The sequence below is a fragment of the Pempheris klunzingeri genome, chromosome 14 (assembly GCF_042242105.1).
Source record: "Pempheris klunzingeri isolate RE-2024b chromosome 14, fPemKlu1.hap1, whole genome shotgun sequence".
Classification (NCBI taxonomy): Eukaryota; Metazoa; Chordata; class Actinopteri; order Acropomatiformes; family Pempheridae; genus Pempheris; species Pempheris klunzingeri.
In genome coordinates this window covers 9,177,444-9,192,572 of record NC_092025.1, presented here as the reverse complement: position 1 = coordinate 9,192,572, position 15,129 = coordinate 9,177,444, and the positions used below count along the sequence as shown (strand labels likewise).

Sequence of the window (15,129 nt, the reverse complement as noted above, 5' to 3'; positions counted from 1 at the left end):
TTAGGGTCTTTCCCTTACCAAGGACATATGGTGCATGAGTGCTGTTGATGGGAGCAGGTAGGGGGGGCGGGCAGCGGAGTGCGATGGCTCTAGTTTGGTGATGCTTGGGTCGCAAACAGAGCAGCTGAAGTGCTGGCATCAGCCGGTCGGTGCTCCGAGAGGAGAGTTCAGAGCTGGATGGCACATGAGTGAGAGAGAGAGAGGCGCAGGTGTGTCTTCAGTGACCCAGAACAGCCAGTTCAAGCATGCATAAACACACATACTGTATTCACACACTTGTTATGCATCGTCATACATATTTACATCAACGATAACACAATTCATATTAGTGCAATACTGAGGATCCCAAGCCTAAATGTGTGCTTCTATCACTCCTAAGAGAGCTGCAACTGTAAAATATGGCATGATTGCAGTACATTCTGTAGGGATCTGACATTTTAGAATATAAACAAAATTCTCTTCAGATTGAGCTCATGTTTGATCTCATAAAGATGCCCATGTAAATATACCCCATATATGCCCCTATGCACTGTACATATCCTGCAGGGATAATCAATATTTAAGCCCATGTAATGTAAAATGAGAGAGTTATGTAAGAGCAAAATTATCTTCACAATAAGGGCACTGGATAAAATATGGAAATCAGTGGTGATTATTAATAAATGTTAGCATGATTATAAAGAATCGTGGTTTAATATTCAAATTCTTGCAGGTAGAAAGAGCAGACCCCAGGTTTGTCACTACTTCAGCAAGACAAGATATTAAGTATAACAAGTATGGAAAATATTAGGAAACCCATTAATTCTAACTTTAATCCATTCATCACCACTTCCCAATATAGACTGAGGCAGGTTTATCAGAATGCAACAGACGATTAAATCACTTTGACCAGATTAATGTACATTTAATGTACATTAGTACATTTTTCTGATGTACCGTTGTAAGTGGAAGAGAGTGAAGTCACCTTGTATGTTGCCACAGGGCTTCAACCTTCTGTACAGCAGCTGTCCGGTGAGCTGGAAGTCAAGAGCAATTGCATGAGAGCAACAGTGGGTCCTGTAAACATTACAGCATGGTACAAATTTTAGAAAGCGTCTGACATAATAGACCTAACAAGTTAGACTTCCACTTTCACACCTACATACTGCTACCCACAACTGTGATTTCATTTTGTTCACAAAGATAATTATGCCAGTCGGCTTGATGTTGCAAGGCTGCCAGCAAAAACTGGCATAAACATTAAATCATAAGACTGCACAGAAGCACATTGCAGTAATGTCTCCAAAAAAAAAAGGCTGCCCTCATCTAAAGGAAGTTGCAGTCTTTCAACACCAAGAGGGGATGTGTCAAAACTTTAGATAGATAGATAGATAGATAGATAGATAGATAGATAGATAGATAGATAGATAGATAGATAGATAGATAGATAGATAGATAGATAGATAGATAGATAGATAGATAGAGATAAGAATGGCAGGTATATAAAGTAGCTCAGTTTAAAGTCCATGTATCAATGGACTGTTTTTCTTGTTGAATACTGATTCAGTAAAAAATGATATTTACACATGTCAGCATGTAATTTCACTATCAGTACAGGCCACCATCAGGCTCCTCTGAACAGCTGATTGAGAGGATCATTACTTTTAGTGGGTCCTGTGGTGAGTACGCCCTCTTCTGGCCATTTGAAGACACAGCATGCTTCAATCACAGGCTGCTTCTCTTTGTTTAAATCCTTTAATATTCTGTTTTGTTTATAACAAAGGCTATGTATGATAATTCAAACGGTGTTTAATCGTGTTAAAGTCCACAGTGCTTTGATCCCCCACGGGGCTACACCTTTTTATCACTGTGTGTGTTTTTTCCTCCACCCGTAGGGGGCAGCATGACAACATGGCTAACACCATGACCGAAGAAGAAGAGAAGCCCAGGGAGGCTAGCTCGCAGTGGTCTCGACATGTCAGGGAACTGACAGCGATGCTAAGTTGGCCGCAGTAGTTAGTGAGTAAGCAAAAAGTGCGTGGGAGCTCAAAGGAGTGAGAGGAGAGGCAAACCTCGCCAGGTGGCCTGTGTACAGTGTTGGCAAACCGGTAAAACGTCACCGTTAACGGAACTTTGGTGTCTGACAACAGCTGGATAACGTTAGCTAGCATTAGCCGGCTAGCTGGGAAGCTCCTGAAAAGTAACGCCAGGGCTTGTTTCATACAGTCATGTCTGCGGCCGGAGACTTCGGAAACCCTCTAAGGAAATTTAAATTGGTCTTTCTCGGGGAACAGAGTGGTAAGTCTGACACTAAGGTTGGAGTTTGGTCGGATGTTTAATGTGAATTATGCTCTGCAGGAGACGTAGCTAACAGTAGAGTTTGTGGATTGGTCGGGTGATTAACGTGAACCAGTTAGCTCGCTAGCATTAGCTGCATAACGCTAACTTAAACTTGACTCAGTGATTTCATTGCGACACCCTGACTTGTTACTAATCGCCTGTCCACGCTGGCTTCATGGAAATGCAGCCAATTTTCTTCCTGTTGTGTAAATCATGTCTGTGGACGGTGACTTATGTGCCTGTTAGCTAACTTGCGTGGCGAGTTGTGATAGCTTGCTAGTAGAAAGTTACAAGTGTTGTTTTAGTGGTGAAACAGGGTGGTTTACACAGCACGTTCAGCTGGGACTGATTTCTTTACAATAATAGCAGCTGTATTTCGTCTTAGCATTACTTTCTTAGTTGAGGCTGCAGTTTCAGGCTAAATACACTACAAGTGACGACGTGTATTCGCTGTTGTGTTCATGCCACAAATCTCAGTCAAAGTCCACTAAAAACATGACAGTGATTACACAGTCAGATCAGGAGGTCTGCCCTGGGGCACTGCGGGGAGGTGGTCCATCACAATTACCAAACCTGCCCAGTAGCATTCCTTCACTCTTCCTACTCATTTCCCCCTTTTCCAGCCAAAGTGAACACAGGGTGTGATTGTACTGGAAGAGAGAGAGAGAGAGAGAGAGAGAGAGAGGGAGGCAGGGAGGCTGTCCACTATAGATCTATACTAACAATCATGTACCTGTTTTCCAAGGTGAAGGTGTGGGGCTGTGCATTATGTAGGCCAGGAAAATACTTCCGTGCCTTTCCAGTGTTCCCACACTGTGTGTGTGTTTTACTTGCCAACACAAAGCACAAAGTGTAAGCTAAACTCAGGGCTTTCCGGTTCACCAACGCAGCTTTTTCTCTCCCAATACTGATTCCAATACCTCAACTTAAATTATTTGTTGCTACCAAGCACTAATGTGATACTAGCACTGTTTTCACCCAGGCACTGCAGTGGTGCTATAAACAGTTGTTGGCTCGCTGTGACTCAATTAATTAAATATTAATTTTTTTTCCATTAGCAAAGAAATTCTACTGTGGATTTATCATGTTTGCCAATAACTGATCTACTTAATAAGTTCAGTATCAGTATCTCATCCGATCGGTACTGTCGTAGTTTAGAAACAGAGTAGATTCGTGTAGAAAAGGTGATGGTTTCTCCTTATTTTTCTACTGATGTTGTGTCCTGTAATATGAGACTCCATCAAAATAAGTCGGGCAGACTGTGTGTTTGTCAGACAGTCTGTGATCAGCTGTGGCTCCTTGTAAAATTGTAAACAGCAATGTTTGCTTCGGCCATGTCATCATTACTTGATGCACAGTGTAACTGATAACGTAACTCGAGCTCAACGAAACAGTCAGAGACCGGGGGGCACTGTGCAGGTACTTAAAGCAGCCGTGTGACTGCCTCTCTCTGTAGTGTTGCGCTGAACATGATGTTTTACCGGTAAATATTTGCAGGGTTGAAAGAAATTTGTGAAGAATAAACAAAGAATTTTGAACAAATAAACAATGCAACTGTTTTGCAGTTGCTTTGTTTAGAGAATGTGGAAGAGTGTGGTAAATTACATCATAGTTTTTCAGTATAGCTATATAGCACCAAAAATCATATAATTTGGTCAATTCAGGGCCCGACACAGCAAGGCAATAACAAATGGGGGACCTGGTTCCCAACCCTGCTTGTCTCTCAGCATTCCTCAAACCTCCAACATCTCATCAGACACTGCAAATGATTGTTCAGCACACCCTGTAATAGTAGGAGTTGCACGAGGAGCTTCAGTTCGTTATAAAGATTCTTCATGTGTGGATCATAACTTTGATGTTGGCACTTTGTGTCACTTCTTATCTTCAACTCTGTATATCTTGAATAATGTTAGCAGTGTGGTAAACACACACCATGTCAGAGACTTTTAAATGTGACAGGAGGAGACGACACGAGGAGAGAGTCAAACAGGCCTTGTTAAAGGCATGTAAGGGCCACTCGCTCCAGCGTTTCTACATGAGAATGCTGCTTTACTGAGTTTGATATAAATAAAGCAACTGAAGACATCACTTTTGACTCTGACAAATTTTAAAAGACATTTTTCACTACTTCCGAAATTGGGGGGAAAAAAAGTGTAATAGATCTAGCACAGAATGGACAGCTGAATCAATTATTAATCATTAGTGGCAGCCCCACTTGTGATAGCCCCACATTCATTTGGACATTTTGAACTGATAAACATCCAAAACTGAATTGAAAATGTGATGATTGCACTTACAGTACTTTAATGTTTCTGTTTGTTTTTCAGTGGGAAAGACTTCGCTGATCACCAGGTTCATGTACGACAGCTTCGACAACACTTACCAAGTGAGATAAACACCTGATTTAATCATCACTGATGATCAAATGTTAATAGATAGAAGAAGGTGATTCAAATTTATCCACCTGTCGCCCATTTTCAGGCCACAATAGGAATAGATTTCCTGTCGAAAACCATGTACCTTGAAGACAGAACAGTAAGTTTGATTTCTTTGACTACTATCGTTTGATCCTTGATTGTTGGTTGTTGTTGTCTTTGTCCACATTGGGGGTAATTCTCTTTGTGACTTTAAGTAGGTGTAGGTGATATCAAGAGGATCTGACATAAATTGTGTCAGTAAAAAAATGTGATGTTCTTTTTTGTGTTGCCTTCTAAGTGCGAGCTCGACGCCGTACCCCCTGGATCGTCCTCCCGCTCTTTGTTTCTCCCCTCAACATGAGTTTTCTTCCTCTCCTTCCTACCCCTCCATCTGTTCTCTTCATTCCTGTTTTGAAATTAAACACCTTACTTGATCAAGAGAGGAGGGTTCATGACAAGTGAAGGGTGATTGTTTATTTCTTTCCCCCCAGGCCCAGACAGCTTGCTCTCTCTGGTGGTCTTTCACTACCTGCATGCACTACGCTCTCTCTGTCCGCTCTCTGTCTTTTCCCATTTGTCTGACTTTATTTAGTTTTCGTTCAATTTGCTTTTTGTCGCCATAACTTACCTCATTTCTGACCTCGTTATTTTTTTCTTGTTTTATTTTCATCCCTTCTGTTTTTTGTTTTTTTTCTCTGTTTCTCTTTTATTTCTCCCCCCATCCCCTTCCCCTTCCTGCCCCTCAGATCAGGTTGCAGTTGTGGGACACGGCGGGGCAAGAGCGATTTCGTAGCCTCATCCCAAGTTACATCAGAGACTCTGCTGCTGCTGTCGTAGTGTACGACATCACAAGTAGGTGGATCACCTGAGCACTCATAGCCTCAGATACTTCTAAATGCACAATGTGATGCAAACGCTCCTTTCTTTTTCATTTTTAATATCCTATGATTCCAAATGTAAACATCAGACTTGGTCAAGATGTGCACGACTTGTAGTTCTACTTCCCGATTGTCTTCCTGTCACAAACTCCCCCGTTTTCACAGCTGAGGCAATTTCCTCACCGGAATACTGATGCTCTGCTTACTTTTTCTCCCTCATCTCTCTTTCAGACGTCAACTCCTTCCAGCAAACAACAAAATGGATTGACGATGTGAGAACGGAGAGAGGAAGTGATGTCATTATCATGTTGGTGGGAAACAAGACAGACCTCGCAGACAAAAGGTAATCTGTTCTTCTCTCCTCCTGCCTCTGTGTAAGCGGGCTCCCTCCTTTACGAGCATACTAATGAAGTCATTGATTGTTGCTGCTGGCCTGTCAATACTGAGTTCCTCAGTCCTCTCTGAGCAGCATCAGATCAGAGCAAGTTACCTCTGCCTTTTGTGGATGTCAAAGCTGTGATTGACTTATGCCTGATCTCTCTTTGTTTCAGCCCACATTATTTGGAGATAATGATTTTTTTAATCTTCAACAGATCAATCTCATAAATAAATTGATAGCTGTCAGCTGTGTTGTTTGATAGAGTTTAATCTGTAGATGTCTACTGTGTGATCCACTTTATCCACCTTTTTAATCAGGGAAGTTGTGCAATGTCTCTTGCTGTGCATCTCTTAACTCCCTTATCTACCACAGGCAAGTATCTATTGAAGAGGGTGAGCGGAAAGCCAAAGAACTAAATGTAATGTTTATTGAGACTAGTGCGAAAGCGGGCTACAACGTAAAGCAGGTAAGAGTGTGTGTGAGTCGTGCTCTGTAGTCCTGCTGCGGGTGCTGCTGCCTGGGCTCCACCCCCCAAAGGTCCTGCCAGAATCAGTAGGCAGAGGTATGGAGAGTTGTTTGGATTCATTTACACCTCCTGAAATAGACATTTTGTAAATTTACCACCTGGTCATTGTTCATTTTGTGTCCAAATTAATTTGTGTCCCGGTTGTGGAGCTCAGTGAACACAATGAACAGCCCAAAGTTCCACTGGACGACTTGTGGTCTGGAGTGAAGGTGGCAGTAGCAGCAGGAAGGGGCACGACTTGTTAATTCCCCTTCAACATAATCATGCTGTATTTTTTTCCCTTTGTCTTTTTGTCGTTGTCTGTGGCGATATGTGCGTGTCCCCGTGGATGTTTTGTGTGTTGTGCGTGCTGACACGTGGCCGATTGCAGACAGATAACCACAGAGGAGGGAGAACAGAGAGCGAAAGAGATGAATGTTCTGTTTATTGAAACAAGTGCAAAGACAGGCTACAATGTGAAACAGGTAGAGCGTGTGCACCTTTTTTGTGTGTGCGTGTAAATAGTGCTCATGCTCTCTTTTAATTTGCCTTTATTTCACACACGCATGCGTGCATAAAGCTGTGCTTTACACATCAGCTTCCTCTGGTCGAATATGAGTGTGTGTTTTAAGCTCTTTCCCACCTGCTGGAAGTAATTGGCCAACCTTTGATCATACAGTCCCAGAGGTGGGTCGGGGTTTGAAAGCCATTACTCCTCATTACACTGAGTAGCACAGCTGCTGTGAAATCTGCATGTGTATCAAGTGTACTTCTATGTTACGCCGTTTAGTGGGGGGTGCGGTGGGCGGGCGGGCGTGCTGAGCATCATCACACATTCAACAGTCTCCCCTTTTAAAATTCATTTGAATCCATCAATCACTTCAAATGTTCCAAGCTCTATCAATGGAAGGTCTCAGCCTCTTTTCAAGCCACTTCTGCAGTGCAGGAATATGGCCTCGCAGTAGCTCAAACACATGCTGCTAAATTCAAATCAAATTTGGAAAAGCTCTGGTGGGTGTCTTCCTCTGTGCGAGCTTCAAGTGAACCTTATGCTAAATCATGTTATGGCCATTTACAGAGCACGCTGTCTTGATTTTGATCTTATCTTTTTTTGTCTTGCTCTGAGTATATCGCCTTGTCTGACAGAATACATCTGGTTCTCTCTCCCTCCAGCTTTTCCGTCGTGTGGCAGCCGCCCTCCCTGGCATGGATACCACACAGGACAAGAGCAGAGAGGACAGTATCCTTTTTGTTCACGTCAGTGTCCGTGTCAGACTTGACAGAAGAGAGTCAGGAGGTCACCTCGCTCTTTTATTTCGTGTCAAATGGACAGTCCCAGCCAGAGCGAAAGTCTAGTGCAGCGCTGTGACAGCTAGCTATTGTTGTTCAACCCATGTGTCCCTTTAGATCTATTTTATCAGTGAGGGCACATATTGTGCTCCAGCTCACCCACCATTTTACTGAGTATAACCTTAAAGAAATATATTCTTTTGAGTATCAAATATTCAACACCTCTAAGCTGCAGTCAGCCTGGATTCACAGCAGTCAGATTGTGCTTTAAGTCATTACTATGGCAAACCAAACATCCATTCTGAAATGTATCCTGCAACATAAGTTACCTCCCACTCCATACTAACCATAACCATACTGATTAATCAGTATGTTCAAATGTTTTTGATACTCCATTCTGTTGAAATGGTTGATATGTAGAGCTAGAGAGCAAAAAGGTTGAAAAGTAACCTTATTTACTTGATGATTAAAATCAAAATTTGGCAAATTTAAGAATGTTTTATTTCAGCAAAGTTCTTGTATAGTAGCTTGTGTTTTGTTAAATCAAAAAATAGGGTTTTATTAATGATACCCTGCCCTAATGTTAGCTAATAAAGATAAATAAAACTAATGTGAAACTATTTTCTACATATGTACAAAACTTTCTCATGTCCAGCTCTGCGATGTTTCTTAACTCCTCCTTCAGTGATTGACATTAAACTGGAGAAGCCACCAGAGTTACCTGCCAGTGAGGGAGGCTGTTCCTGCTAATGTCAGCCTAAGTCATTGCTAAATGATTCTTACTGTTTTTTTCCTGGAACCCAGTTGTGTTTTATTTTTTCTGTATCTGTACCCTTCACTGCACTGTCCTCCGTTCCCCTGCCTAAAAAAAAAAAAAAGAACACTACGTCCGTTATCTTTGCCATTGTGGAAACCTGCTCTCTCATCTGGATGCTCTGAAACTCATAAATCCCTTCAATTGAATATTTGCACTGTAACACCCATACGTTGAAACAGTATTCGCAGCTGGAGCTCAGCCTTCTTTGCTGTGCTCTGTGTGTGTGAAGATGACTTTGAACCAAACGGAAAGAAAGAAAATGTGTGTTTAAGACATCACATTAAGGCATGTGTTTAAGAGTGTGAATATTCTTTACAAAAGTTAACTATTGCTTCAAGCTTAATAAGCACAAAGTGGATGTATTGTGCATTTTGTCAGTTAACATCATTTGTGCTGTTGCAGGTGATTGGCAAAGATTCATTCATGCATTGTGTTATCAGCAAACTGTTAATTTTTTTAAACAGTCTGGAATAATGTGTGAAAGAAGGTTGCAAAGTAAATGATTTGGGGACATCTCAGTATCGACACGTCTACTGTACACCCACAAAGCAGCTGAGAGTGGACATGGCAGCCAAGTCAATACACACACACACACACACACACATATATCACCTCATGGTCTGAGACCAACATAAACACATGACACCTACTACAAGAGACACGATCACGCCATCCACATTACCGTCCTTCCTCTCTTCCCACACTGGTGTCCTGATTATGGACTATTTTTTATCTTAGTTTTCATTTTCTATTTCAATTTTCCTTTTTATTTGGATAGATGTTTGATTTTTTTTTTCTAAAGACTACAGCTATCATAGATTAAAACTATTTCTTTGATGATAGTGTTTGAGGAGGCTTTTCTCATATAATAAAAGTCCTAGTCGTAAAAACCCACCATAAACATTAGATATGGAGGTATTCTGCCTGTTGGAGTTTAATTGTAGAGGGCTTCCTTGACTTTGGGTTTATCTAGTTTGGTATGATGTTTTACAAAAACTGTCAAGAGTTTGTTTTCTTTTGCTTGTTTTTATCTTTTGGCATTGATTTTTTTTGTTAGTGATTATTCTACATGTATATTTAATCCACAATGACTTGTAATATTTATTTCTATTGGATTCATGTTTCTTTTTTTAATGGCTGTTAATATCTTCACTTTTGGTATGAGTCCTGAATCGCTAATAAGATATGCATCCATCTGGACCACCTTTAACAGAATCAGTAGAGCGTGTCTGCTGCTTCCTCTACCAGCTCTAAATGGCAATTTGATCGTACTGTTAATACCGTGCAATTTTTGTGTGAACTTATCGAGGAGAGTCTGATTTTGTATAGCATAGTAGTCCTTTACGTTTCTGTCTGGAATGGTTTTAAATGAAAGAATAAAAATACACTCGCCACCACTGCTGGAATTCATCAGTTTCTTACTGACAGCTGTAAGGTTTTCACTGACTGGCTTGGTATTTTTTAACATCTGAATTATAAATCAAAGACAAGATCATTTTACTTGTATTACTAGTATTACAGGCATGTGCTTCTGTTTCTGTTGTGTCTTGAGCCTGGATCTCAGCAGTGGCACCAAGGCCTGAAGAAATGCTGCTGTGGTCATGGGGAAGTTGCTCAGTCATGTGGAGGGAGTGACTGACAGTAATCATCTGGTAATCTGCCCTGCAGGTGCACTATGCTGGACATGGACTAATGGGCTCATTTCACAGCAGATATTTTGCTTAACAATGCAGGGAAAGTACAGTTGGAGTTAATGTCAGTGATGATGGCTCTAAAATACCTTGAGCGGGCACAGCTGAATAGAATCCAGCCATTGTTCTTGCCTAAATGTCTGGTATGGCACAAAGACTCATGGGACGTTTTTTCATTAAGGGAGATATTCCCATTATGTACACCTGCAGCAAGGCTGGGTTGGAAAGCAGGTAACCGTCCCAGTGCCCCTGAAGCCCAGATTCACTGTGAGTCAATTAGTTTCATATAATGAGAATTATTGGATTTTTTAATAGAATTTAGCAACATTAAAGTACAATATCGACTTATTTGGGTTGTGCATCATTACCCAACTTTGTTTTCCTGACTTTTGGAAGAGCCCTGTGACAAAATAGTAGTATTAAGCTTGTATTCAGCCCAGAGGATGCTTTTCCTGAATAAAATGTAATAGTGTTCAATCACAGGTGCCTGATAGGAGTCAAATAGTTAGTCTTTTTTCACTACCATGTAGATCTCATCCTCTGATTGGTTCAGCCATTATCGCAAATCTCGCGAGAGTTCATGTTGCAGCTGTCACCTTGGAAACCAAACTCAACATCTTCTGCGGTGTGTTGTCAAAGCTTTGCTGCTTTTTAAAGTATTTTAAGTATCTAATTCCAAGATGGGAGGGGATTATTACGAGACGCTGGAAATAAACAGAAATGCAACTAACGCAGATATCAAAAAGGCGTAAGTTTTGTGCCAAACTACCAAACGTTGAGTTGCTTAAGAGAAGTGCTTTGTGTCAGAGCTTGTTGTCACATTCTTCACTCGTGTTTCTAGATATCGACGTCTGGCACTGAAGTTTCATCCGAGCAGCAACAGAGAAAGTGGGAGCGCCGAGAGGTTCAGTGAGCTGGCGGAAGCCTACGATGTTCTCAGCGACCGTGAGTACAACAGGGAGGCTGCTGTCACCAGAGACAGCGTTCAAAAAGAGCACGAGGTTTACTGGAGGTGACAGCGCGCCCACAACTGTTTCACCTTTTACTTTAGTCCAGTGGACACTCAGCAGTAACACCACCACATCATTCATTGTCCATTAACAGCCGCACAGTAAACAATGGACGAGCTCTAGTGGACATGCCTGCCTTAAACTTAACTATCCTACATGTTTATTGTGTTAAGCTTGGTTCACTGTCTCTTCTTTCTAAATGCTTTCCACCAAGTTACTCTTCAAAATACCATTACCTGTACAGCAGACTCTGTACTCTATACTGGACTAAATTAAAGGCTGATTGTTACCAACACTGTCATCTAACACTGTTTGTAGATTGTGTAAAGTGCTTTATTTCTATTGATGGACACTTCAGCGATAGTACAGTAACACGTATATATATATGCACATTCTCTAATTTTGTCTAATTCGATGCATAACTGATTCATTATTTCAAAGGCTTCATGACTGATCGGTGCTTAACGTGAGTCTCTGTGTGTTTCTACATGTCGGTGAGCTGTTCCAGCCACGGTCCCAGTTAATACCATCGGATCATTTTGAGTTTAGGGCCATCCTCAAGATGTTTCCTGAACTTACAAGTGCATCTTCAAAATTAATTCTCCAGATAATCCCAATTGTGATTTCTTTCTTTCTTTCTTTCTTTCTGAAGCAGAATAAGCTTTGACTCACAGTAGGTTATTTACTGCCACACAGAGAAGCACCCATACACCTATTTGGTTGATCCATATTATTTAGCATTCACATGAATCAGTATTCAACACATTTAGAGGAAACTGATTTTAAACTGTGAAAAGTCCTGGAAATTGTGAGCTATACACTGGCATCCGTATAGAGTGCCCACCTATCTTTTGTCTCAAGATGACATATTCATTAAGTATTTATTAATAGTACATTATGATGAAGAAATGTGTTTATACTGCTGAAGGAGAAACTGTGACAAAGGAACATGTATTTTAACAGTTTTAAGTGACACTATCTGTTCAAAATGTGAATAATTAATAAGAAATGATAAAAGACTACAGGGCATACACATTTTCTTTAAAATCATCATCTTTATCTGAAATTATAACACGATCCCATTTCATCTATTTCATCCATACCAGTATTTTGTTGGTACTCACTGCATGGAGACTGGCAGTGTGTGTCCGTAACAACATCTATGTTCTTTGCTACAGCCCGAAAAAAGGCAACCTATGACAAGTTTGGAGAGGAGGGTCTAAAAGGTGGTATCCCACCTGAGCTTGGCAGCAGTGGGGCTTGGTCATCTAAATACGTCTTCCATGGGAACCCAGAAAAAACTTTCAGAGAGTTTTTCGGTGGTGACAACCCATTTGCAGGTAAGTAAAACGGACCACGTAGTGATTATGCTTCTTTAAATTTCAGAACGATTCCATTTACTATGTTTAATTTCTTTGCTAGACTTCTATACAAATGATGCACCACTTCAGTTCGGTGGCCTGCAGCCAGGAGTGGTGAAGACACAAGACTCTCATATAGAGAGAGACCTTCATTTGTCCCTCGATGATCTCTTCCACGGCTGCACAAAAAAGATTAAGATATCTCGCAGGGTGAGAGCCGGACACTCGTCTCTCAAAGGACTTAAGCCTAAAAATACACGTACTCATTTTCACCTTATTTGTTGAACAGGTTATGAATGAGGATGGATACACATCCAGTATCAAAGACAAGATCCTGACTATAGACGTGAAGCCTGGATGGAAAGAAGGCACAAGAGTGATTTTCCCCAAAGAGGGAGATCAGGTAAAATCACTGTTATTACATGTATACATACATACACACACATATATATATATATATATATATATATATATATATATATATATACACACACACACACACACACACACACACACACACACACACACATATATATATATATATACAGATTATTTATGTGTTGCCATTTTCTATTGATATCTAATACATTCATAATAATGGTCACAAATAACTCACTCAGTCTAAGGTCCGTGTAGCAATGTGATAGGAGTTTGAACTCAGAAGTTAGTTTAATGTTTTGTTTTTACTTTTGTTTGTCTTACTGTGACTGTGACTGTGGGCATTTTCAAATTCAGCTTGACTTTGTTTGGTTTAAACAAAAGCTTTGGGCCGTTAACCCAGCATCAGTGAAAAGTGAAAATGTATTTATGCTGTAGTGCTGCAAAGGGTACTTGTTGCTCTTCTTTTACTGTGAGAACGCTCTGAAAAAGAGCTGCTAACATGGGTTTTGTAATGGTTTCCTTGGCGTACACAACATTTCTTACAAAAACGTATATGAAAGCCTGCGTTTGGCTTGTGGCGCTGTCCCTGGTGCTGATCCACCCAGCTCTCTGTTGACTTCATCATATACAGGCTCAGCTTTCAGTGTGCTGTGAACTTTAGAAGAAAGTCTGGCAAGTCGTCGATTTACCAGAATGTACAGCTTTGGAAGAGAAGCACAAAACATATTACTCAATCTGAAAAATTTATCCTTTTTCCCTCTGGTGAAGGGTCTGAAGTATATACCTTTTTACAGACACTGTGCAAATTTATATTAGACTATCATAAGCAGTAGGAATGGTGAGAATAGTAACATTTATCAGGTGACATGAACCATAAAGGAACTGTTTATTTACTTTTTCATTTACACTTAGACTCCTCTTCTTCAAACATGTTTCTACAGGTCATATTGTAATTATGTTTGATTAATAAGTGTTTGAGATGATATTGATGAAACATGACTTACTTACACACTTACTCAGGCTGATGACCACAGAACTGCAGGACTGGGCAGTTTGAGTAAAGATGAAAGTAATGTTTTAATATGAGTAGTAGTAGTAATAGAGTATTTTTTGAGAAAGTGCATTTAATAATTCAGGTATGAAGAGTTTTACTGTCCACCAGCAGGTGGCCTCAGCAGATCTCTTTCAAGGTGCTCACACATGCTCATATGGAGAAAACCACATAGCAATGATGAATTTAGCAACTGTCTCCCTTACCCCCTTTTTTTCATAAGCAGAGAATGTGCAGAAAACTATTATTCAACTAATTCATAGCTTGTTACTAAGCCATGTTTTAGGGAAAGTTATCATCTTGCTGTATTTTACCTTTAGGGACCAAACAGCATCCCTGCAGATATTGTGTTGATCGTGCGACAGAGGAGTCATCCTCTGTTTGTAAGACAGCACGATGACCTGATCTACAAGGCCCAGATCTCTCTGGAGATGGTGAGTGATGTTAATGAGAGCCCAAACAAAGGGCTTAATTATTAGTCGTAATAATTTGGTTTAAGTAGAATAAAGAGTGAACCTTCCCCACAGGCCTTGACAGGGCTCTCTGTGGATGTGCAGACACTAGATGGCAGACTTCTCACCATTCCCATCAATGACATTGTGCAGTAAGTGCTTTCCTGTATTGGAGCCAGAGTGGAATACTGAATAACATTAATGTATGAAACTGTATTTTGTAAGACTATTACATTTTATATTAATCCCAGGTGCTCTAAAAGCAGATTGAATTATTTAAATACTAAGATCAGAACGGGAAGAGATGCTTTATATACACTTAAACACTGACATTTCTAGAAGGATGTGTTTTGGGTCAGTTGCTGTCTTCCTGTCTCTGATTTGTTTGTTTTAACACAACAGCCCTGCGTACAAAAAAGTGGTGACAGGAGAGGGAATGCCGCTGTCCCAGGCTCCTTCCCAGAGAGGAAACCTCATCATCACTTTTGACATCCAGTTTCCTGAAAGGCTCTCCGCTGAGAGGAAGCATCTGATTAAACAAGCTCTGGCTTTTAAATATTGATCACGTTTTCATACAT

The 15,129-nt window shown here is 40.7% G+C and overlaps 2 protein-coding genes across 3 annotated transcripts; both read left to right on the top strand.

Moving 5' to 3' along the window:
- Positions 1 to 1,931: 1,931 nt before the first annotated feature.
- On the top strand, positions 1,932 to 10,002 carry rab6a (RAB6A, member RAS oncogene family). Of its 2 annotated transcripts, none has more exons than XM_070844195.1 (8): positions 1,932 to 2,277; positions 4,647 to 4,705; positions 4,801 to 4,854; positions 5,483 to 5,588; positions 5,846 to 5,957; positions 6,890 to 6,983; positions 7,672 to 7,738; positions 8,474 to 10,002. In XM_070844195.1, exons 1-8 carry the CDS (start codon positions 2,208 to 2,210, stop codon positions 8,536 to 8,538), a joined length of 627 nt encoding a protein of 208 aa, XP_070700296.1. In that variant the 5' UTR covers positions 1,932 to 2,207; the 3' UTR covers positions 8,539 to 10,002. The 2 variants fall into 2 exon arrangements, with proteins under 2 accessions (XP_070700296.1, XP_070700297.1); XM_070844196.1 differs by lacking the exon at positions 6,890 to 6,983 and adding an exon at positions 6,366 to 6,459.
- A 974-nt stretch (positions 10,003 to 10,976) lies between these two features.
- Positions 10,977 to 15,120, top strand: dnajb13 (DnaJ heat shock protein family (Hsp40) member B13). The gene is made up of 8 exons (XM_070844194.1): positions 10,977 to 11,044; positions 11,138 to 11,241; positions 12,485 to 12,646; positions 12,729 to 12,877; positions 12,957 to 13,070; positions 14,420 to 14,533; positions 14,627 to 14,703; positions 14,954 to 15,120. Exons 1-8 carry the CDS (start codon positions 10,977 to 10,979, stop codon positions 15,111 to 15,113), a joined length of 948 nt encoding a protein of 315 aa, XP_070700295.1. The 3' UTR covers positions 15,114 to 15,120.
- Positions 15,121 to 15,129: the final 9 nt, after the last annotated feature.